A 24,474-nucleotide genomic window follows, 5' to 3' on the forward strand; every position below is an offset into this window, starting at 1 on the left:
TGATTGGATACTTGGACATATTGGATGATTATTTGGAGGGTCGGGTGGCGTTGGTGGTGTTGGTGGATCAGGAGGTTGCTTTTTGTTCGCCCCTGACATTTCTTCTGACGTCACTTTTTGTTGATTCTCTTGTGACGTCACTTCTTTGCCAGTTGGACTTGGCTTTGTAGTGACTTCCTTTTTGCCTTTGCAAAATTTTAGGTGATATTTCCTTCCACCTTCAGATTTCAATTCTTTGTCGCAATTTCCGCATGGGTATTTCTTATCGAGTGGTGGGAAAGGTTGCAAGAAGGGTTGCGAGGGAGGTAGTATTTTATCCTCGGGCATTTGCTCATCTCTTCCCTGTTCTGTTAAATCTCTTGATTTTGGGTAGAGATTCGAGAACGACTCTCCAGTGCCGATTTTGTTGACTTGCTGTGGTGGAAACACTATGAACTGTCTGATCGGTGGTCTGCTATCTTTCTGTGTTGAGACGATGTTGATGTCATCTTCCCTGCATCCATTAGCCATTTCTTTTACACGTAAACAATATCCCTATTTGTCGAAGGATAACTGTTTTAAAAAGAAAAGATCAGGAACGAATGCAGTGGTATATCTAAGGTGTATTCTAGACTCTTCACTCTGTCGGAGAGACGCGTCTACCTCCTGGCTGCAGAGGATTTTTCTTCTGGCTATATATTCGAGCCAATCAGTCTTTTTCAACTGATCTTCTGCACCCTTGACTACAGGCGTCTTTTCTTCGAGGTACTTGTTCGCCCTCACGCTCAGGCTACCTTGACTGCGGTAGACTTTTCTTCGGGATTTTTCGACCCTGTCTAGCACCTTGACCTTGATTTCGGCGGTATTTTCGATGGCGTTGATCAACAGTTTCTTCACGGAACAGGAGTTGCAACCTCAAATTACCAGAATTTCCGCTTTTTGAAAGGTAATTTTCAATTTTCTTCTTCCGTTGTCAGAGTACGTCCGCCATCTTTCTTAACCGCCATTTTTTTTTTTATCTCACGCTCTGAAAACAATTAAAATGCTAGATCCTATCCATCGGCACGAAATTTAAAAAGTCAAATTTTTGCTTCACTTTTTTTTGCTGGAGAAAGCTTAAAGTTGCCTATCTAGCCCTTCGGGCTTTACATATATCTGTGGTACCAATTCCAAAAAAACTCCAATCAAAAATGGCGGATATAGCTTGGTCCAGAGATATATAAAGGTCAGTGGTGCGTATTGCGTCGTGCCGTGTAGACGTCAGCAACAACACCGACACTGAGCCTGGCTACCGTGAGTATCACACAGCTCGAACAAATAGCTCTCTGATGAACTTGGTCTTTTTTAAGTACCCAGGGTATAGGACTGACCACCCAGCCAACAAGTTGAAGCTGCTTATCTGATATTCCCATGGTGAATTAGAGGCTACCCATGCTGCTAAAAAGCTCTAAAGGAGAGGGCCCATTTCCCATCAAGGAGAAGAATGATAGTCGATCTTTGATGTACCACACCCCGAGTCGGGTTTATTAACTACCCTTGCGTTTAAAGCTGAAAATATTTCGGTTGGACCCGTCATCCAATCGCCGAAAATGAGGACTGGGTCCAGGCCTTTCACTGCAAAATCCTTGATTGATTGCGACAGTGTTTCAAAATTCCGTAATCTTCTAGATGTTGAAAACTTTTTCAACCTTGAGAGCTTTACGAATAAAAATTTCTGCATCGGGGTGCCAGATTATATATAATTTGGATATATCCAAACGTAGAGTGCGGAACCCAGTTGGCGTGAATTTCACTTTTGGCACTAATTGGACAAAATCAATGGCGTTTCGGAGAAAAAGAGGTTCCGAGTCTTAAAGGGGGTATCTTTTAGTGACTTATAGAGAAAAAATTAGGAATAAAAATCCACCATAGCAGTTAGGGTACACAACTTTGTAACAGTACTTAGAAAAATGCAAATTTTAGAAAAAGTTTTATTATTTTTACCCAGCAAAATATACTCTGCCGACATGAATAAACGGGAATCTTTATGTGCTCACGCCAACTGGGTTCCCACTCTACATTCAACAATCAAATCACTTTCATAAAATGTACGTGATAAATTTTAACAAGAGGACGCATCGGTGTGATGTGTTGACGATGTGAGTTTTTTTAAGGGGGTTAAGAAAAGGTTAAGTCTTGAAGTTGGAGAAAGGTTGCTTTTAAATGAATTTTTGGCTTTATCACCAACTCTTTGACGAAAAAGTTAGAAAGTATTTTCTATCTAAAAATAGTCTTCAATTTAAAGTCCATTCACTAGTGTGCACTCTTACTCTTGGAGTAATCCAATTGAATTGTTTGTACCACAACAGTACCGTATTGTTTAAAAATCAGTGTTGTATGCAATAGACTATTCCATATCTCCAACATTGGAAAGGGCTGGATCAGTTGATCGATCATGGTAACGTGAGTGTGCTTGTTTTATCTATCCACTTCGTCCACTTCGGATCACCACAAAACCCTCAGTTACGTTCACATTACGACACTTCCGTAAAAAAACTTTACGTAGTTCAACTTTCTTTCGTAACGACTTCATTTCTCAAAATCGCAATGCAAATTTATAACGAGCTTCGCTTGAGCTCAGTGACCATCGCATAAAAAACATTCGAAGCAGCTGTTTTAAAATCACACCTTTGTTCGCGAAAAACTACGTAGCTCCATAGCGCCATCATTGAATAAACAAAACATTACGTAGCTTTGGTACCATCTTCGTTGGGAGGCAATGACATTCCCATGCTTTGTAAAATATTGGAGACTGGACCGGCCAACCCGTCTTGACTTTGAAAAGATTCCAAGAAATTCCGAATTAGATTAACATCGTAATTCAGACCTTCCTCGCCCTCCTATAAAGTAGAAAGCAAAATTTTTGTATGAATTCCTGGTTTAGTTAAAATCCTCCAAAGTTGCATTATATAGAGTCGATATTTTACGTGGATAGCCCAGTAATCTAGGACTTTTAGGCAGTCTTTCCATTGTTTTCACGGGGTCCACAGCCATATGAACTGAACGGAACATTGGAAGGAGTTGGGATTCGAGCCTTAGACCACTTGACCGTAGCTCAAAATAAAATCAATACATAAACAAAATATCAATAGATAAACAAAATATCAATAGATAAACAAAATATCAATAGATAAACAAAAACTACCTGTATAAAGCATATTGGAAATCAATCCCTTTAATGAAATGATTTTTTTTTCGATTTTAGAAAAATAAAGGCTGGCTTCCACTTTCGCGCGACATGAGAAAACCTTTTGACGTTTTTGTAAGGTCATTGGTCGGTTGAAAAATGAAATAATTCCATTGGTCGAAATTGACGTAACGAATGAAAAAAAAAGAACTTCCTTCAACTTTTTTTTGTTCGCGCGAAACTTTTTTATGACGTAATCTTTTTTTCAAGCAAAAAAGGTTAAGAAAAAACTGTCGCCCATTTCACGCGAAAGTGGAGAACAGCCCTAAGTTAGGGTTGCTTGGGTAATCAAACAACAAATTGAGTTCTTCTTACTTACTTTTGATCTGATAAAGATATCCTTTGAAATAAAAACAGAGAAGAGACCTCTTACCTGACTTTGGAAGCTTCTTGGTATACTGGTGCCCTTCAACTCATCATCCATGGACCCTATGACGTCATAAAAACCACTTTCGTCACTAACATCATTCTTATCGATGACGTCATCATCTTTGCACGTCACAAAATCGTCATCTAAAGAAAAAATGAGAAATACTTTTAATTTGAGATTTTTATTTTAGTATCAGCGTCCTGCTAAAGGAAAAAAATCATTTTTGAAACTTTGAACTTTAACCCTTAGACCACGAGGGACGCGTATATGCGTCGAAAACAAGTCAAAATACTGAGTCTCAGACTTGAGGCCACATCTCCTGACCACTTGATTTAAAGGGGCATAAACCGAATGCTTTTAGAAAGAGTATAATAATAGCTTTCCAATGGTACCAAAATCATCTTCTAAATCAAAAGCTAAAAGCTTTTATGGCACTTTAAGTTTTGAGTTTCAAAAAAAACAGCACGCACAGGCCTTATAAAATTGGTCGAGTGACATGTTTAAGGAATCATCTGTTATTTCCAAGAGGAAACCAGTGACAACATTTGACATGATATAACAACATAAAAGCAACTAATAGAACAGACTTACCAATGCTATCGTCATCACTGTCCGAAAATTGGAATCCTTCTTTCACTTTTTCGGACGCGTATTGTGATGGTGGGCCTGGAAAGGTAGAAAGAAAAAATCAATATTAAGAAAATATAAATTTGAGTTTGGTAAAGGTTTATTGAAGGTCTCTTCACCATTTTATAGTGGTCACTTTGAAGGGAAACAAACAAAAAATGAACAAGCAAAAGTCAGAAGAATGCAAAATTTGGTTACAGTAATTAATACAAAAAATTACAAAATACAACTGTTAAAAAACGTGGAATTTTTCTTTAGAAAGATATCTAAGGCTATTATTCGTTCCAATAGTCAGAGCGATTACAAAAATGTTCACTATTTGAAAAACATACTTAAAAGGTTGCTAATATTTTCCATAAAGGCTTTTGGGTCGAACTGTATTTCGTCATCGATGCTGGGCGCCCCCGCGCGTCCACTGTCTTGATTGACATCTACCTCTTGGGGCGTTTCAACGCCCTCATAACTGGAGACTTTATCAACAAATAATTTCATATTATCCACAAGATGTGATAGGTTTTCAACGTCGTTCTGAAAATCAACAAGTGAGGTTTCTTCGGTCAGTCAAATAAATGGCATAAATTAGTACTGTTAAGTATCACACGATTTGATTTTACCTTTCAACAAGATGATATATCTTGATTTTTTTTCAGAAAAAGAAATTGCTAATATGGGGGAGGAAGGGGACCAAAATTATCAATATTAAGGTCAAAACTAGCGGAAAGGCTTTTCGATCTTTTTTCAGGTGCGAAACTATGACAACTATGAGCCGAATTTCTCATTAGCTATTCTTTCCCTCCAATTGCACACATCTCTTCTTTCTTCAAATTCTCCACCCTAACAAAAAATCATACCTTTCCATGTTGTTGATTGGTAGACTCTCTGCCCCAGGCTCCCAACATCATTTGATCAAGTTCTTCCGGTGTAACTGTCATCCAACTGTCATCTGTCAAAACACAAGGAAAATAAAGAATCTAATGTAGAGCCCCCCCCCAAGCGGTTTTCGTGATGGCGTGATAGGGGCTTTTTTCTAGCGTGATTACGTGATTTGGAAATTTTATTTTCGTGATAGAATGATCAGAGGTCAAAACGTGATCGTGATTTGAAAGATTGTTGAGCCGTGACACGTGATTTGGACTTTTTGAAAGTAATACATGATTATCCAAAATCTTTGCTGATTTGAGTGATCGTGATTGAAGACGAAAAATTGCGTGATATCGTGATCAGACTTACCGCTGGGGGGGGGCTCACTGTACACTTTTCTTTAATAAGCATAACGCTTACAAGCATATCAAACAAGATTCAAATCTTGAAAAAAAACTAAAGCATTGGCTAAGCATATACGGAGCCTCAATTTACGAAAAGTCAAAACACTTATTTTAAAATTTACCGGAAAAGAAATCAGAGACAACATTACATTACAGTCATTTCATAAGTTTAGCATAAACAATCAATAACAAATAAGGCTAAAAAAGAATTTTGCAAAGCCTAATGAGGCTCACATAAATTTACAAGGTAATTTACAAATCTAGCCTTACATTGACTTTATCCAGTCTAGATGCAAAAGTCTGAGGAAAAGTTCGGTAAAAGTATATTAAAATGATTTTGAGGATTTGAAATCCCTTTCCAGGTTTCGGTTTCAAAATTCATGTGTGTGTTTAATTACTAAAAGATGCTCTTAACCATGTGAAAGCTATTGTGACTACCAATTAAAAAAAAAATTGATAGGTCGATATTCAACTTTTCAAGCACTTTCTCAAAGTAATCTTTTTAGTCTTATTGAGCATAACTTTTGATCTAATGAACCAAATTTAATAATAGACCCATCAAAATTCTTTGGTTTTTTTCTTTCCTTAATGAAAAAGGAATGGTTCTTTTAAAATTTTTAGAACTCGAGAAAATTAACTTTAAAAAAAGAATTTTTTGTCGCGCACCCGGTATATAATTCTTGCAACCATTTCTAGAACATATTTATTTTCGATGGTGAGTTGACTTGCACGACATGGTTTAAAATATAACAAAATCCGACCTTACCATCTTCGGGTAGAAGTTTGGATGCGAGGTTCTTGACCATTGGTTCGTTGTGACCGACTTCTTCGTATAGTTTCAAAAGGTCTTTACCGAATGAATCAATGCTAAGAATGTATAAAATATATAAAATTGCTTAAGTGGTGTTCACATGGAAACTGATTTTGACAAATCAAATCATTTGTGGGAAAAAAAGCTTTCCATATACAGGGACGAAAACACAGGAATAGAGACAGCTCTTAAAAAAGCAAAACATTGGGCTTTTAAATTTATTTTTTAGCTTGTGTTTCTCCTCGCACGGGTTCGAAGATTTATTCATTCATTCATTCATTTCCTAAAATCAATTCACGACTTGAAACTAACTTGATTTTGATGTGTTCTTTAAAATGTTCTTTTGCTCTGGACATGAATTCTTTGTATTTCTTTGAGCCTTCCATTTCACCCTGGAAAAGAAAAGTCATCATTCTATAAACCTTGATGCTAGATTCAGATCCCCCCATACAAACAGTGTGTATCAATGCTTGTTGATAGTATAGAACAGTTAATGTTAATGATACTGATGTGTTTAATCAAGTTAATAAGTATTTGCATTTTCGCGAATTTTTGCTGTTCTCGCGAATAAATCTCGCGAAATCAATTGAGAAATCAATCCACTTGAAATTTTCAAAAAAAAAAGAAGATTCTAAACGTGAAATAAAATGTAAATTTGGATTCGCAAAGTTAAATCTACGAAAAAAATTTTAAAACGCTGATTCCCGAAAATAAATCTGATTGAAGTAAATTGAAGCATGAACTCCTTATTCCATCCTATCTTAAACATGCTAATGGAAATGAATAAGAAACATAGTCGAGATGAATATTACCTGGAAGAAGTCATTTTTCTTGAGGTTTTCCAAAAAACTTTGCCATTGTTTTCCATGAGGCTGACCATCTTTCTGAGAAATGAAAAATGCAAAGTCATCAAAAAGTGTGAAAACAACAGGCTGTATACAATAATGGACATAGCAAATAAAAATTTAATGGAACTGAAGGATAGAGGCTTTTAACTCGAATCTGGTCAAATTAAGTCGATGAAGCTGGATGAAGAAGTCTGAAAAGTCGTCCTTGTATTATCACAATATCAAAGTGCATACGAAATACCTTTTCGACCCTTCTTACGCAGGTTCTTAGTAGCGTTATTTTTCGTCGCTTGCTTAATAAAACCCAGCGTGAGGGATCGGAATTAAATTAGGGCCGGATGATAAGACGTCTGTTGCATATTAGCGAGATTATGTATCTGGAATTCTCTACGGCTACGGTTAAAATGGTGAGGGAAATGGCGAGTAGGACAAGTAATGGAGGGTGAAAGCAAGTTCAATATTTGACGTACGGCATTATTTCGACTTTGCTTATACGTTGTTTGGTGTTTTTCTCGTACAGAGCAAAGTAGACAACGACAACGACATCTTTGGTGACGCCTCGCATGGGCAACCCCACAACCGTAGCCGTAGAATATCTCCGATACGTAATCCCTCTATTACTGAGTTTGATAGGGGCCTTCACCGAATAATAAAAAGAATTTGCTATGCATCAAACACGGCCTTCACCAGATCATTGAGAAATAAAGTACGTAAATCCACTGACTTGGCAAGGAAGGAAACTCTATTGAAGAAAATTCATTTCGATCTTACCTGACTCATCTGATAACGTGAAAGTAATATCTCAAATCCACATGCCTAAAAGTAAGCAATTCAAAATAAAAATAACTTTCTAGCTTGGCAGGAAATCTTTTTACCACAAAGTGATGATTATTAACCAGAAGTTTGGCAGGGAATCTTTTTATCGGAAAGTGATAATTATTATTTAAGAACCTACGAGAGGTACGATTAAACGTGACAAGAATCCCCTTTCCAATTGTTGATGTGTTTTTATTTATGAAATTCGGTCTGATTCATCTTCCTACAATATAAACATTCTGTTGAACCTTACCAATTTGTATCCGAGTTCTTTCGATTTGTACGTTGTATCATTGGTTGTGGGTAGTTGCCATGGTGAACGACGTTCAGGGACGAAACGCGCCTGTGCGAGTTGACAATATAGATGTTTGGTAAATTTAACCTGAAAGGATGGAGAAGATGAGATCAAATACATTTTCGGCATTCTTTGTTTAACTAGTTTTGGATCCGAGTTACACCTTTTAAGGCTTGATGCTTCGTATGACCTGGATCTTTATTTGAGTGATTAGTCACGCTACGTTTACGGGAACCTGTTCGCAGGCCCTTCAAGAAAATGTCGTAAAATTCTTATCTTCTTCGGTGAAATAAAAAAAAGCTTTTGTCGTGCCTGCCTTATTCCACACAGGATACAAACGCGCCACGATAAACCGTACCACGATAAACCACGCCCTTTTCCTCCTTATTGGACTAAAACGCAATGTATCATTTTTCTGTCGAAACTGCAAACACACAGAAAAGTAGAGTAGAGTACTGAAAATGAAGAACAATTTCAATCATGTTGACTCTAATCAAGAAAAGAAAGTTAATGTTTACAATAATTAGATGTGAAAGATTCGGTACTCGTTTCACTGCCCATACTCTGTACCAGAGTGTATCTCACGATTATCGTAGCGTAGTACACTCTGTGTGCATTGTCTGTTTGAGAAAGATTTTGCCGATGATGATGGCAGCCAAAGCTACGGCAATTGTAAGCAAAGGGATGGGGTCCATGATTGAGTGTCTTTTTAAGCATGTTTTGGCTGCTTTTTTAATGTTTTTGAGCCAAACTAGAAGCTGAAAAGTGACGAAGACATATTCGAAATTGTCTAACAGAAAATTATTTCCCCATTACCTTATATTTTCCATGTAGTTCGCCAAAGAAAAAATATAAACATTTTTTACAAAAGTTATGACAAGAAAACAAACTATATAGCCACTCTACATAGATCAAATGCCGTAAAAGTAATACTAAATTTGAACATAACGTACAGAGATACTCTGAATATATTCGATATTCTTTTGAAAAGAACTGAAGTTAAAACCACTTAAAAACAAGATTCCAATATCAAACAAACAATTTCTCTCTCACGTTCATAAACTCAAAGATTAAAAATGTAAACAAAAAACATTCGATTTGTTTAAAAAGAGTTATTAGTCAGCCCCGGTGACTCTTCAAATCGGTTCGACGATTCTTTTCCCGCTGGTCGTCGTCGTCGTTAAGACTTTCATTTTTAATTCCGATTTCGGATTATTTTCGGGAAACAGGATTTCGGGATTATTTAGCGCGCGAAAATAATTTTTTCTTAGCAAGATAAAATAAGAAAAGAAAAAAAAACACACATAACATAAAAAGAAGCCTTATAATTAATAACAAGAAAAAAAAGAAGAGAAAAGAAATTCTTTTTTGCGTCATATCCAATAGTTAATAAACCAGCCGAGGCTGGAAGGTCAGCCAATAGAGCTTAGCTAGATAGCTTTAATAAGTGGGTTAACAGATGTAAGAGATGCACTGAAACAGAGTAGACTAAATATGTTGAATAATGTACAAAATGTGAAACATTTGATAACTTGATTTAAAATTATGTAAAACAAGCCTGAGAGCTCCTCCAACCCCCCCCCCCACGAGAAGCTCAAAGTATACTTCTCTTTAGCATTGTCCTAGTCCATATAGTACGTACGCAAAGATTTTCCAAATATTTCACACCCTCTCCCCCTTGTACGCAGAGAACAATAGAAATGACTTTTTTTAAACAATAGATGTACGCTTTTGCTGAACCCCCTCTCCCCCTTCACTGTGTACGTACTATATGGATGGCCAGTCTCTGGGTAAATAAATTTTGTAGTTTAGTAACCGTCAAGTTACACAACATGCACACAACCATCTTGAAGACTTTGCTGGTCGCAAATGATAATCGAAAGCAAAACTTAAAATTCACAACTATGCGGGAAGCTCATTTCCCCCCGTTTTGCTTTAAACTCGCTTTTGATTGGTCTATGAATTTGGGCGATTGATTTACCGCCTTGGCGGAATAAACACACAACCATAATAAATAAATTCAACAGGGCAGCGGTGTAGCAATTAATTTCAACTGGGAGTCCTCTCTTCTGTGCCAAGCACTGGCAGTGTTTTTTAAACTTTAAAACAATGTTAAATGAAGACCAGATTGATCTGTTTGTTATGGCTGTGCAAGTTATGACGAGAGTGTGCACAGCATGTTGTGTAACTTGACGGGAGCCTGCTTTCTGCAAGTCTGATAAGAGATATCTATAAACTGTTATCACCATTCATTCCATTCCATCATTCAGTCAAAATTTGCGCCAAGGTTAGAAAAGGTTAGAAAAACACAATCTGCGTCCGGAACTGCGTGAAAAATAGTTTGATCAATTTCAACAAGAACTGTATATTAATATTAATATAAATGATCAAATTCCAAAGACCATTTGTCATAATTTTGCAAGTCCAATAATAGGAGATGTGATATCATTCATCATTTGGCCTGTCATCTGATTTACGGTTACGAGCTGGAGAGTCGGAAAGCTTTTCCGCTGCTTTGCTGGATTTCCAATGTTGACCTCTGCACGCTCTGTGTTTAAAAGTTTTCAAATCGAAGTAGAGAGCCGCATGCTAATGGAGAGTAAACCTTAAACACCAATTTATCCACGTTTTCTCAATTTTAAAATTCAGATCAGTCCACACGAATTCCCTTTCAACAAGATGTATAGCTGCTTCTTAACAGAAAAATATTTTCGACTGACCGGCCGAACGACTCCCACTTTTTAAAGTAGAAATGACGGGAACCAAACAGTTTTTTGCGATTCGCCTTTATCACAAACACGTCGTCCAAGTCCAAAAAAGCACGATTGCATCCAGTCTTTATATCAAATTTATACAGTAGCTGAGTAGGTATAAAGTGAGAGTTTAAACACAATGGGTATTGTTTAACATGAATAGAAATGAATGGGTATTGTTAACATGAATAGAAATGAATGGGTATTGTTAACATGAATAGGAGAGTTTGAACACAATAGGTATTGTTAACATGAGCAGAAATGAATAGGCATTGTGTTTACTTTATCTCAATAATATTAAAACAAAAGGGGTATGGATCGAACTAAAAATGAATGGCTATTGTGCTCAAGATGTCTATAAGCAGAAATGGATAGGCATTGTGTTAGCCCAAAAATGAATAGGCATTGTGTTAGAGCAAAAATGAATAGGCATTGTGTTAGAGCAGAAACGAATAGGCATTGTGTTAGAGCAGAAATGAATAGGTATTGTGTTTACTTTAAGTCGTTAAATTTAAAACGACGAGGTATGAGTAGAGCTGAAAATGAATAAGCATTGTTTTATATTGCGCTTTGATTAAAACACTAACATGAACAGAAATGAATAGGTATTGTGTTAGAGCAGAAAATGAATAGGTATTGTGTTAGAGCAGAAATGAATAGGCATTGTGTTAGAGCAGAAATGAATAGGCATTGTGTTAGAGCAGAAATGAATAGGCATTGTGGTTAAGGCATTTGGAGTAGAAATGAATAGGTATTGTGTTTACTTTAAATCGTTAAATTTTAAAACGACGAGGCATGAGAAGAGCTGAAAATGAATAAGCATTGTGTTTTTCAGTTGTGTACCTTTTTAAAGTAAATCAAGATATAATTTTTGCGCTTTGATTAAAACACAACCTATAAAAGGGGTTCGAAATACCGTTTTCCCCTCAAAATATTTGCTGAATCCCGGAATCCCGAAAATTGAAAAAAATAATAACACCGTCACACCGGTTTGTACAGGTTCAAATACCGGCATAATGACAAAAAAATAAGGCCAAACACCGTCACCGTCTGATTTTAAAATATCGTTTTCCCGTCTTTTTCTTTGTCAATCCCGTAATACCGTACTAAAAAAGGGCCAATCCCGTCACACCGTAAAAGTACACCCCCCCCCCATAAAAGGATGAAAATTGCTCATGTTTTTTTCTCAGTTTTTACCTTTTCAAAGTTGGAGAGCTGTTAAAGGAATAAACAAAATGGCGACTTATAAAGAAGATACTTCAAACACCAATGCTTTGAACAACATTGGTGTCAAGGCATCATACGGAACGCCGAAGGTGTTCTCCGCATAGCGATATCAGTTAATGATGTGAATTGGAAAAAAAATCCAAGGGATTATATAATCTCAAATGAGGATTAGTTGATCCCAATGAGCGATTAGGTAATCTAATAAAGGGATTCGGTAATCTCTAAAAGATTTACTTGAATCAGGTAATTACAAAGAGGGATTAGGAAATCTTATAATAGGGGTTAGGTGATCTGAGATAAGGATTAGCTTGAATTAGGTAATCCCAAACAGAGATTAGGTAATCCCAAACAGAGATTAAGCGAAGGATTAGGTAATCTTAAACAGGGATTATGTGATTTCCAAAACATATTCACATGGATTCAGTATAATCCCAATTAAAGATTAGGTAATCTTAAACATGGATTAGGTGATCTCAAAAACGATTGCCTTAGATTGGGTAATCCCAAAGAAGGATTAGGTAATCTTTGATAGGGATTAGGTAATCCCAAACAAAAATTAGGTGATAGTCCCAAAATGATTAATAAAACAGACTAGGAAATGTAGAATAAGATCAAGCTAGCTTAGTCCCAAAATCGATTGTAAAGAAGAAAAAAAAAAGAAAAAGACATGAGCGTACTCAATTGAAGAAGAAGAATCCAAGATACTGAAGAGAAACCCGATATCGGATTCCTCTTGCATTTGGACTATAAATTGGCAAGAAAAGATTCCATTTCTTCATAATGTTTAAAACCAAGGGCGACAATGTATGAATGTGACGATTGCGAAAAGACCTTTTCCACAAAAAGCAACTACAATCGCCATGTTGCAAAAGCCCACCCTGAAGAATCTGAAGAGGAAGAAGATGAGGATTATTCAGACAGCGAGTCAATGTCCAATGATGAAGATTCTGATGACGGTGTACAATCTCAAGGGAATGAAGAAACGATAAATATCTGGGAGACCATGTTCAACGAATGCGAAGAGACTGGTTTATCAATTAATGAAATTTATAAATCCAAAATCCTTTTTCTCCGGGCAATGAAAAAGAATATAACTCATAAAGCCATCATGCAAACTTTGCAAAGAATTAGAGACGAAGAAGATATGGACTTTGAGGAAGCATTGGATTTTGCCATTGAAAAACGTCGGTTTTTGATTCATCGACAAATAATTCAATTTTCAAATGATGAAATGAAAGAATGAAACGAATCGATCTCTGTAATGGACACTTGTATTTTCATTAAAACTCTGAATATATTGCTCTCTGATTAGATTATACTTGTATTTTATTTCTTTTATTCTTTGGGTCAATCATTTCACTCGAGGTCAAGCATTTAGCGTAAGGTAGGGTTACTGAAACATCATGATAATATATATGATGCTTTAAGTTTCAGCTACGTTGTTTAAGAATAAACGTAACAGGACAAGTATGTTAGCACTAACAAAAAGCTAGAAGAAATGTATAACTATAAATGAAATGCAGGATCTTGGATTCTTCTTCTTCAATTGAATACGCTCATGTCTTTTTTTCTTCTTTTCTTTACAATCGATTTTAGGACTGAGCTAGCTTGATCTTATTCTACATTTCCTAGTCTTGTTTTATTAATCATTTTGGGACTATCACCTAATTTTTGTTTGGGATTACCTAATCCCTATTAAAGATTACCTAATCCCTCTTTGGGATTACCTAATCTAAGGCAATCCTTTTTGAGATCACCTAATCCATGTTTAAGATTAACTAATCTTTAATTGGGATTATACTGAATCCATGTTAATATGTTTTGGAGATCACCTAATCCCTTTTTAAGATTACCTAATCCTTCACTTAATCTCTGTTTGGGATTACCTAATCTTTGTTTGGGTTTACCTAATTCAAGCTAATCCTTATCTCAGATCACCTAACCTCTATTATAAGATTTCCTAATCCCTCTTTGTAATTACCTGATTCAAGTAAATCTTTTAGAGATTACCGAATCCCTTTATTAGATTACCTAATCGCTCATTGGGATCAACTAATCCTCATTTGAGATTATATAATCCCTTGGATTTTTTTTCCAATTCACATCATTAACTGATATCGCTATGCGGAGAACACCTTCGGCGTTCCGTATGATGCCTTGACACCAATGTTGTTCAAAGCATTGGTGTTTGAAGTATCTTCTTATAAGTCGCCCCATTTGTTTATTCCTTTAACAAGCTCTCCCAACTTTGAAAAAGGTAAAAAACTGAGAAAAAAACATGGAGCAATTTTCATCCTTTTATGGGGGGGGGGGGGTGGTACTTTTACGGTGTGACGGGATTGGCCCTTTTTTAGTACGGTATTACGGGATTGACAAAGAAAAAGACGGGAAAACGATATTTTAAAATCAGACGGTGACGGTGTTTGGCCTTATTTTTTTGTCATTATGCCGGTATTTGAACCTGTACAAACCGGTGTGACGGTGTTATTATTTTTTTCAATTTTCGGGATTCCGGGATTCAGCAAATATTTTGAGGGGAAAACGGTATTTCGAACCCCTTTTATAGGTTGTGTTTTAATCAAAGCGCAAAAATTATATCTTGATTTACTTTAAAAAGGTACACAACTGAAAAACACAATGCTTATTCATTTTCAGCTCTTCTCATGCCTCGTCGTTTTAAAATTTAACGATTTAAAGTAAACACAATACCTATTCATTTCTACTCCAACACAATGCCTATTCATTTCTGCTCTAACACAATGCCTATTCATTTCTGCTCTAACACAATGCCTATTCATTTCTGCTCTAACACAATACCTATTCATTTCTGTTCATGTTAGTGTTTTAATCAAAGCGCAATATAAAACAATGCTTATTCATTTTCAGCTCTACTCATACCTCGTCGTTTTAAATTTAACGACTTAAAGTAAACACAATACCTATTCATTTCTGCTCTAACACAATGCCTATTCGTTTCTGCTCTAACACAATGCCTATTCATTTTTGCTCTAACACAATGCCTATTCATTTTTGGGCTAACACAATGCCTATCCATTTCTGCTTATAGACATCTTGAGCACAATAGCCATTCATTTTTAGTTCGATCCATACCCCTTTTGTTTTAATATTATTGAGATAAAGTAAACACAATGCCTATTCATTTCTGCTCATGTTAACAATACCTATTGTGTTCAAACTCTCCTATTCATGTTAACAATACCCATTCATTTCTATTCACGTTAACAATACCCATTCATTTCTATTCATGTTAAACAATACCCATTGTGTTTAAACTCTCACTTTATACCTACTTAGCTGTACTTTTGTAAACTTTATCAAATCCCAATAACATTATAACAACATCAATTCCCCTAGAGGCAAACAAGAAAAAAATATATGTTTTTATTGCAAAAACTATTAAAAAGCAGCAATAAAAAGTATATATCAAAAAATTCAACATAAACAAAAACTTGAGCAAACGGCTTTAAACCTTCAAAGGATATATAGTCGCGCGGCTGAGGTCGAAAAAAGTGGCTAGAAAATGATTTTCGTGATACTTACACCTCTTAGATTCCACTTTTTTCGATGGAAACTCTCGAATTAGTATATGTAGATTCCAAAATCAAAAAGTTTCCACGATATTATCGTGCAAGTAACGAGTAAATGGCGATTTTTTGCGTTTCCAGGCAAAATTGCAAGGCCTGGAAATTCATGATTTTTGGAGGGTCTTCAAATTAAAAAAAAACCTATATCACATGATAGAGCTAGAGCTCTCAAAACTGAGCGAAAAAGTGTATTACACCAAAGTCCTAACTTCTCTAGATCAAAATTATGGGCCTATTGTGGTCAAAAGGTGTTTAATTTTGCATAAATTAATGCAGATTGTGGGGAAATTCCCCTGTTTTTTCATCAGTTTTTACCACAAATAGGCCCATAACTTTTGATCTAGAGAAGTTGGGACTTTGGGTGTAATACACTTTTTTGCTCAGTTTGAAGAGCTCTATCATGTGATATAGGTCTTTTTTTAATTTGAAGACCCCCCAAAAATCATGCCATACCAGGCCATTTTCAGGCCTTGCAATTTTGCCTGGAAACGCAAAAAATCGCCAATTACTCGTTACTTGCACGATAATATCGTGGAAACTTTTTGATTTTGTAATCTACACATACTAATTCGCGAGTTTCCGTTGTTTTTTTTGGAATCTAAAAGATGTATCACGAAATGAAACGTTTTTCGACCTCAGCCGCGCGACTAATAGAAAAAGAATCCCCTTGATGAAAATCATGTGTTTGATTTGCCGAGTTAAAAAAATAACTATATTTAAATGTATAAATGACAGAAATTGAAGCTTGCAACAGATTTACACTGGAGATACTTTGGTAACAACACTAACTTATCACATCTGACTATCGCTTGAGCCGCCGCCATCTTGAAACTACATTATGATCTGTAAAAACAACGCACGCTAAAAGTACGCAAAAAATTAACCCGATCGGAAGAAAGTTTAGAAATCAAAGTGAGATCGGAAAATCGGATTTTTTTTTTGCCGTCTTATGATGATGCTGATGATGGAAGAAAATTTTACCTATTTGAATGCTCAGCTTAGGCTGACCAATAAAAGATGTTTTTGCATTGTAAATAAAGAGAGCTAATTATAGAGAAAGCATAGATGGAGAAAGTGAGTATATCAAAGAAACTTTTTTTCCTTCGAATAATTTTAAAAGTTATATACTACTTGTAGACGGCATACCGGATAAGTGGGATGGGGGAACCCGGGAACCTAAAGTGGGAACCTAAATGAACACCTGAAAAGAGGGATGGGGGAACCCGGGAACCTAAAGTGGGAACCTAAATGACTACCTGAAAAGTGGGATGGGGGAACCCGGGAGCCTAAAGTGGGAACCTAAATGAACACCTGAAAAGTGGGATGGGGGAACCCGGGAACCTATAGTGGGAACCTAAATGAACACCTGAAAAGTGGGATGGGGGAACCCGGGAACCTAAAGTGGGAACCTAAATGACTACCTGAAAAGTGGGATGGGGGAACCCGGGAACCTAAAGTGGGAACCTAAATGAACACCTGAAAAGTGGAATGGGGGAACCCGGGAACCTAAGTGGACCTAAAGAAAAGTGGGGGGGAACCCGGGAACCTAAAGTGGGAACCTAAATAAACACCTGAAAAGTGGGATGGGGGAACCCGGGAACCTAAAGTGGGAACCTAAATGACTACCTGAAAAGTGGGATGGGGGAACCCGGGAGCCTAAAGTGGGAACCTAAGTTGTTTAATTATTAATAGAATTGAAATATTTTTCTTTAAAAACAAATACATAAAGATAAGAAATATGCAATGAAAGAAAAAAACCTTTTATCATAATAAGAACACCAGTTATTCATACTTTTTACATTACGGTTCGCAAACAATAATGTTGAAAATAAAACAAAGGGAATTTATTTATTCAATTAGCTCCAAAAAGCATGTTTATTTATCAGCAGTTTTATAGTGCATCTTTTTGAAAGGTTCTTTTTATTAAATTGACTTAATTGACTTTAAACTTTAAACTTTAAACCGTCATATCTTCAAATCTAGAAGGAATTAGAAGTTCGTTCATAGCTCGATGGATAACTTAGAGCCTCTTCTTTCTTTTGCACGGATCTAATTTGCTTGGATACAGAATCTAGTAAAACATTATTTACGATCTAGTTTTTGTTCCCTCTTGATGCAATACACATTGTTTTTTATTAGCAGCTCCAATTTTCGGGTCAGGGCTGGGGTCGCTTAGCATTTAACGGATTCTAGCTCGTTTTTCTTTCTGTACCAACCAAACAGTACAGCGTGTGAATACACTTCATTAATTAAAAATGTTTGATAGTAAAATAGAACATATTGCACGGCTTGTCACGTTTCAATACACATAAGCATAGTTCCACGGGGGGGTCACTCAAGGTAAACGACCTACCATACGTGCGGCCCTTTTTTCCAAGCTTCCCAAAGTACACTGTAAGGGTGGAAATGAGCAAAAATGAGAATAAGTGCACTCTAAGGGTTTAAAATTTGGTCAAAGGACTGGCTTTTAGAATTTCATCCGAACAAGTGTCATGTTTTAACACTGGGTAAATTTTGGAACATCAAATATGAACATCCCTATACCATAGCAGGATCTGTTCTAGAACATGTTGACCAAGAAAAAGATCTAGGAGTGATAATCGATAGTGACCTGACCTTTGAAGCCCATATATTCAGTAAAATCAAGAAAGCTAACTCTATTGTTGGATTGATTAGCAGGAGCTTCGAATTTCTCTCACCAGATATGTTTCGAACGCTTTTCATTGCATTTGTCAGACCCCATTTGTAATATGCACATGTAGTATGGTCTCAATCGCTAATCAAACATATCAATGCAATCGAGGGCGTCCAACGAAGAGCTACAAGGCTAGTTAGTTGCTATAGAAACTACTCATACGAAGATCGGCTACGACTCATCAATTTACCTAGCCTAAAGACCAGGCGGCAAATCGGTGATATGGTGGAAGTTTTCAAGAACCTCCACATTTATGACGAGTCTATAAGATCAGAGAAATTTACTCCTCGAACACGACCACGACGTCAGCATGATTACGAGCTTCAAAGGAACTTTGCTAATGACGGTATGAGAGGCTACCAAAGCAACTCTCTTTTTTACAGAAGTGTGAAATCTTGGAATGATCTAGAAGAAGATATTGTTGAAGCACCATCCTTACAAGTCTTCAAAGAGCGTTTGATAAAAGAAAGGGAGAAAAAACTTTATAAAATGTAAAATCAAAAGTTCTGTTTCATAGAGGTCAATAGACCTGCGAAATATATTGCTATAAAAAAAAAAAAATAATAAAAAAAAAATTTAGGTTCCCACTTTAGGTTCCCGGGTTCCCCCATCCCACTTTTCAGGTAAAAAATATGTGCACATCTTTTCAAAATTTTCAAAATTTGAAAAGTAAACACAAATCGCCATTTTCAATAGACCTATTTATTTAAACATAAAGGAATTCTTCTTAAACTACGATAAGACTTGCTATCGAGCAAGTGTTATTTTTCGCTTATTAAAACAGGTGATTCCTCGAATTCAGGATTTTTTCTTCCATTTTTTCGAGTGGTCACATCAAAAAATAGATAAAAATATTTGTTGTTATGACAACAGCTATATAAGCGGAGGTAAATCATTTGGTGTGACCGCACTCTTTATGTATTTGTTTTTAAAGAGAAATATTTCAATTCTATTAATAATTAAACAACTTAGGTTCCCACTTAAGTTCCCCCATCCCACTTTTCGGGTAGTCATTTAGGCTCCCACTTTAGGTTCCCGGGTTCCCCCATCCCACTTTTCAGGTAGTCATTTAGGTTCCCACTTTAGGTTCCCGGGTTCCCCCATCCCACTTTCCAGGTAGTCATTTAGGTTCCCACTTTAGGTTCCCGGGTTCCCCCATCCCACTTACCCGGTAGCCCTTGTAGACAGACTATTTCTTCTATCTGGGTCTTTTATTATTCTCATGGAAAGAGTATAACAACAACGGAATAAATGTTTTTCACCGACTTCTGCTTTGGATACGGATTCCACTATGCACTGCTCTGTTTTCTTCTGAACGTTTCAAGCAAATAGATACGTTCTTTCAAGCTGCTCAGATTTTAACAAAGCCAGATTTCTTATCTGTACTTCCTATTAATCATTCTAAGCCTTCTAAGCATTTTGGGCTGACTTTCCAGCGCAGCTGGTTTATTTTGCAATGGAATGTCTTCATTTAGAGCTCTCTTTTATTCAAATTACCAAAAAATAAAAAGCCAGCTATGTTATGAAAACACTTTTTTTGGACAAACTTCTATACTTTCGCTGACAATTCTGACGGCCATTTTCTCTTATCGCCTCCGATTTCTTGCCAAACTCCAACAGCACTCCATCGCAGCGGTTGGTTTGAAAAATCTCAAATAAGAAAAGACAATGACAACAGACCCTCTACGGCAATAAATTTTGAAATTAGCCGTAGATATCGGGTTTGTGTACAGACTACACTACCCACACCCTAATTCCCCGTCCTTTTACGTGTTTTTATGAATTTTAGAAGACGTCTAAAATTTTAACTTACTCTTGATAAAGCTTGTTTGTTTGGTGTGAACGATGGTAAGCTTTTACAAGTCTGAAAGAGAAAAAAATCGTTAGCTCAATTTCGATGCAATGTCTTTTCGGAGCTTTAATGGATTAGTAAAATAATTATACCTGACAACTCAGATACTCAAGACTGAATATAACTGATTGCTTTTATTACATGTTTTTTTATAAGCATACAAAAATTCGAAAACAGGTTCGGAGATGCTTAGGTCGAGGGCTTCACAAGGCTCAAAAATGCTTATAAGGATGCTTATATCCCAAGCAAAATTTTAGAAAAATTCCAAAATCCTTAAAATCCCAGCCAAAATGAGGAAAATTCATTTTTCGTAGGCTAAGGTAATGCTTAGCCTAGATATGCTTATAAGTGCAATGCTTATAAAAAAAACATGTACAAATGACCAGGAAGGTCATTTTGAAATCAAGTTCCGGATTCAAATAGAAATTTTTTAGTCATTTTTTCATTCGACAACAGTACAGAATACCACTAGTGTTTAGTAACCTTACTTTGATATCGATATGATCTCTGTTATAAAACGCTTCAACTGCGGCGGCTACAAGTGCGGGTTGTTTGTGAAGCATATAGATAAGCTCTAACGGTAGGTAACAGTGGGCATGATGAAAATCTTTCTGGATTTTTGATGGATAGCTAAACAGAAACGATCATCATCATCATCATCATCATTTTAAAGCACCTATCTCTGAAATAAAGAGTAGAAGTCTATCTAATTGATCCAGTCAATCCAATTAATGGATTTAAAAAGTATGTCTCGAAATTCTTCAATAGATTGCTGCAGCTTCTCTACGTTAGTCCCTCAAAGATGTCACGGATGTCTTTTGATTTGATAGGGGCGATGGTGACCATTTCAGTTTAAAAAGTAACCGTGAATCAGTTGTAAAAAACTTTTACATAATATTAATAAAACGACTTTCAGCGACAATTTCGATCTTCAAAAGTAACCAAACATTTTCATCAAGAAACACCGTATTTAAACCGTATTTAAAGAAAAGCTTTTATTTTAGTTCTAACATCAGAAATGCTGATACAAAAAAAATGACCTACTCTTTAATTCTTGCATTTAGACATTCTTGTATCTTTGGACACGCGCACGTTTTAGCTTCATCATCGTTTGTTAGTATTTTGAATGCTTGTTGCAAGGTAGGTTTCCCTGTCGGATATATGGTCACTTCAGAGGGGTTGGATGGAAAAGGAATTAGGTGTAGATTGCCATTATAGATAAATACCTAAAATGTTGAAGTGTAGAATAAATTAAACTTTTCACTAATTTCGTAACAGATATGACCTATTCAGTCAGTATTGCTAACAGATACAATGACTGTGATATGGTTTTCTAATTGGCTTCAGTCAAATTGTTCAAAACGCGTTATACTGTTCTGTTGGAAACGAAACAAACAAAAGCGAAGGCGACTTGGCTCTTATGTAATGTCAGATCCTTTTGCAGAGCTTACGAGTCAAGAACCCAGGCTTGAAGAGACCAGACGGTTGTGATCACCCGATCTTTATTACACTACACTTTAAATATGCGTTGCAGTGAGCCTACTAATAAATTTTGTTTAAAACAAGAGAAGAAACTAAGGCTTTTCGTCTGAGACGGAAAACGGATTTTACATTAGCAATTTAGCACAAAATGAAATTTCGGTGAATTATATAGAATTTTGAGACGTATTTAAACCTTTATTTACTTCACTAAAACGGAAATCCGTATGAGACGGAAGAAGTTCGAACACTGTCATAATAATATCAGTGCAGAATGAACAATCTGTTGTGGGATAAGCCTCACCCATCAAACATAAAAACCTCCCAGTTCCACATATATAAACACTATTACTAACAACTCACATCAACAGCACATCCTACCAATAACCCTATACCTTGATATTATGTTTGACTAGAGGTTTTCAGGATAAAACTTTGGGTTAACATTATTATAAAGCAAATACTGATACATTGACATCAATCAAACATCTTAATTTAAAAAGATAGCATGCCCTATCACACGTCAAAATTAGCAAAACCCAGATTTTAGGAGTGTGATTGATTGACCACACGTTGGAAGTTTTCAAATGACAAAGCCTGTGAAATTCATGCCACAAAAGCATACTCGAACCTTCATCAACATTTATTCTTACCCTGTTATCACTGGTTTCAGGTTTGAGCCATCTAGGGAGGTATTCAGCTGCTTCAATCAATAGAAAGTTATCATCTGTGTCTGTCACTCTACAAATAGAAAATTAAAGAAAGTTTAATCATTAAAAAGTTTCAAAAATTGATTGACATATATGCAGAAAATATTTCAAAAAACTTAATGATTTTTTTTAGATTTGTCACTAAAAAGTTCCCTAACTTTTCAACAGCTTTCAAATCATATCTGTTAAACCGAACTCGAAAAATACTGACTAATAGCAGTCCAAAAATCTTTTTTTCTCATACTCTATGGTTGTCTGAAAACGATACTGTTACAATAAGCTATACCTGAATCAGAAAAGGTAAGCCATACTGCAAACAATTTTTTGCCTTGATAAATCTATCTGTAAATTGTAATGTATTTGAAAATCTTACTGAATGATGCATCTTGGGAACTTTTTCGACAATTTGAATAAGAGATGAACAATAAACCATTCATCATTGATATTTTCTCCAACATCTGTGGAACCATATAATGCAGCAAGTCCTGAAATTGATATGAATTTCATTTGTTAGTTTTAAATAATCTTTTCTTCTCGTCATCCACATGAGATAAACCTATTAGAAACTTACAAATAAACCAGCCGAGACTGAAAAGTCAACCACGATGCTTAAAAGGTTTAGTAATAAATCAAGCAAATATAGTCCATAGTGCCATTAATATAGACTTTTCCTAATAGCAACGTCATATTGAATAAAAAATTTCAACATAAATTGCGATAACTCCACATTTAATGGGTGTTAGGGAATCCACAACTATAATAAATTAGCAATTTTTGCTAGAGTTGGGAATTTTGATGGAATGTCGACTGCTACTACGCTTTCAGGAAAGTTCGCTAATTCCACATGACATCGTGATTAGAAAAAGGTCGATGGCAGAGATAAGGCAGCATTATCAGAACAGTATATAAATGAAAAGAAAATTAAGAAAATTAAGAAAATTAAGATGCAGTTTCAATAAAAGTGAAACCATATCTATTTCTATTTTACTTATTTTAATTACTAAACCAACACAGTTTAATTTAATAAATCTTTGAACTAAAAAAAAACGATTTAAAAAAAATCAAAATCTCACCTGAATTATCGAAATCCAGAGTAGCATTTAAACAAAATTCTTCTTTATGCCATAAATACTCTTGTATATCAGTAGAAATACACCCCAAACATTCTTTGTGCAATCTGTCGAGATCCTTATCCGGTTCAACAACCAATGAATATTCTATTACTGTGTTGATACTCATTATTCTGGCAGATTTAAAATTTTTATCTTTAAAAAGAAAATGCGCTTTTAAAGACAAAAGTGGAAATTTTACTTAAAAGTTTTTGTATTGAAGATATTTGTGGAGATTCGGTAAATTTTTTTAGTTTCGAGATGTGCCTATCCATTTACCGGATTCAACATTTTATTCCAATTATCAGCAACCATAGTGCAAGGGGGAGGTCGTCGGTAGTCCGACACTTTCTAGTCCGACAGTAAAAATGTCCGACATTGGATTTGACGAATGCGTCAGTATTCCGACAACAATTTTGTCCGACAACGAGTAAAAAAAAACATATTCATAAAACGAAATATAAATCGGCGAAGAGGGGGTTCATCTTTTATAAGCAACCACGTGCTTATAAAAATCCAAAGTTCAGACTTATTTGAAGTTCGGCCCCTAAACCGGACTTTTCTTAAATTTTGGGAAGCTTTTTAGGATTAGGCTTCCAAGAGTCAAGAAATTGGATTCAGCTGTTTTTACGACCCTTCTTCTTTGATTAAAGTTTGTGTTTTAAAACCCTTGTAATTCTGAACAAGCGAAAAGGGACCCTTAAAGGTGGTGCATTCTTTTTGTTATAAATTATCTTTACGCAAATTTGTTTGGTCCTTTGTTTCTAATTATGCGAAAATGCCGCCAAAATGAACATATTAATATTA

The 24,474-nt window shown here is 35.8% G+C and overlaps 1 protein-coding gene across 1 annotated transcript; it reads right to left on the reverse strand.

Moving 5' to 3' along the window:
• Positions 1-2,171: 2,171 nt before the first annotated feature.
• On the reverse strand, positions 2,172-23,856 carry LOC136821452 (protein ecdysoneless homolog). Its single transcript, XM_067077685.1, has 16 exons — positions 23,632-23,856; positions 22,932-23,043; positions 22,502-22,589; positions 21,414-21,595; positions 20,858-20,999; positions 20,331-20,381; positions 8,196-8,324; positions 7,898-7,942; positions 7,091-7,162; positions 6,591-6,670; positions 6,234-6,334; positions 5,054-5,145; positions 4,535-4,730; positions 4,167-4,241; positions 3,579-3,718; positions 2,172-2,858 (listed from the first exon to the last, which is right to left on the reverse strand). Exons 1-16 carry the CDS (start codon positions 23,795-23,797, stop codon positions 2,703-2,705), a joined length of 1,827 nt encoding a protein of 608 aa, XP_066933786.1. The 5' UTR covers positions 23,798-23,856; the 3' UTR covers positions 2,172-2,702.
• Positions 23,857-24,474: the final 618 nt, after the last annotated feature.

Source organism: Clytia hemisphaerica, unplaced genomic scaffold (genome assembly GCF_902728285.1).
Source record: "Clytia hemisphaerica strain Z4C2 unplaced genomic scaffold, Clytia hemisphaerica genome assembly, whole genome shotgun sequence".
Lineage (NCBI taxonomy): Eukaryota > Metazoa > Cnidaria > Hydrozoa > Leptothecata > Clytiidae > Clytia > Clytia hemisphaerica.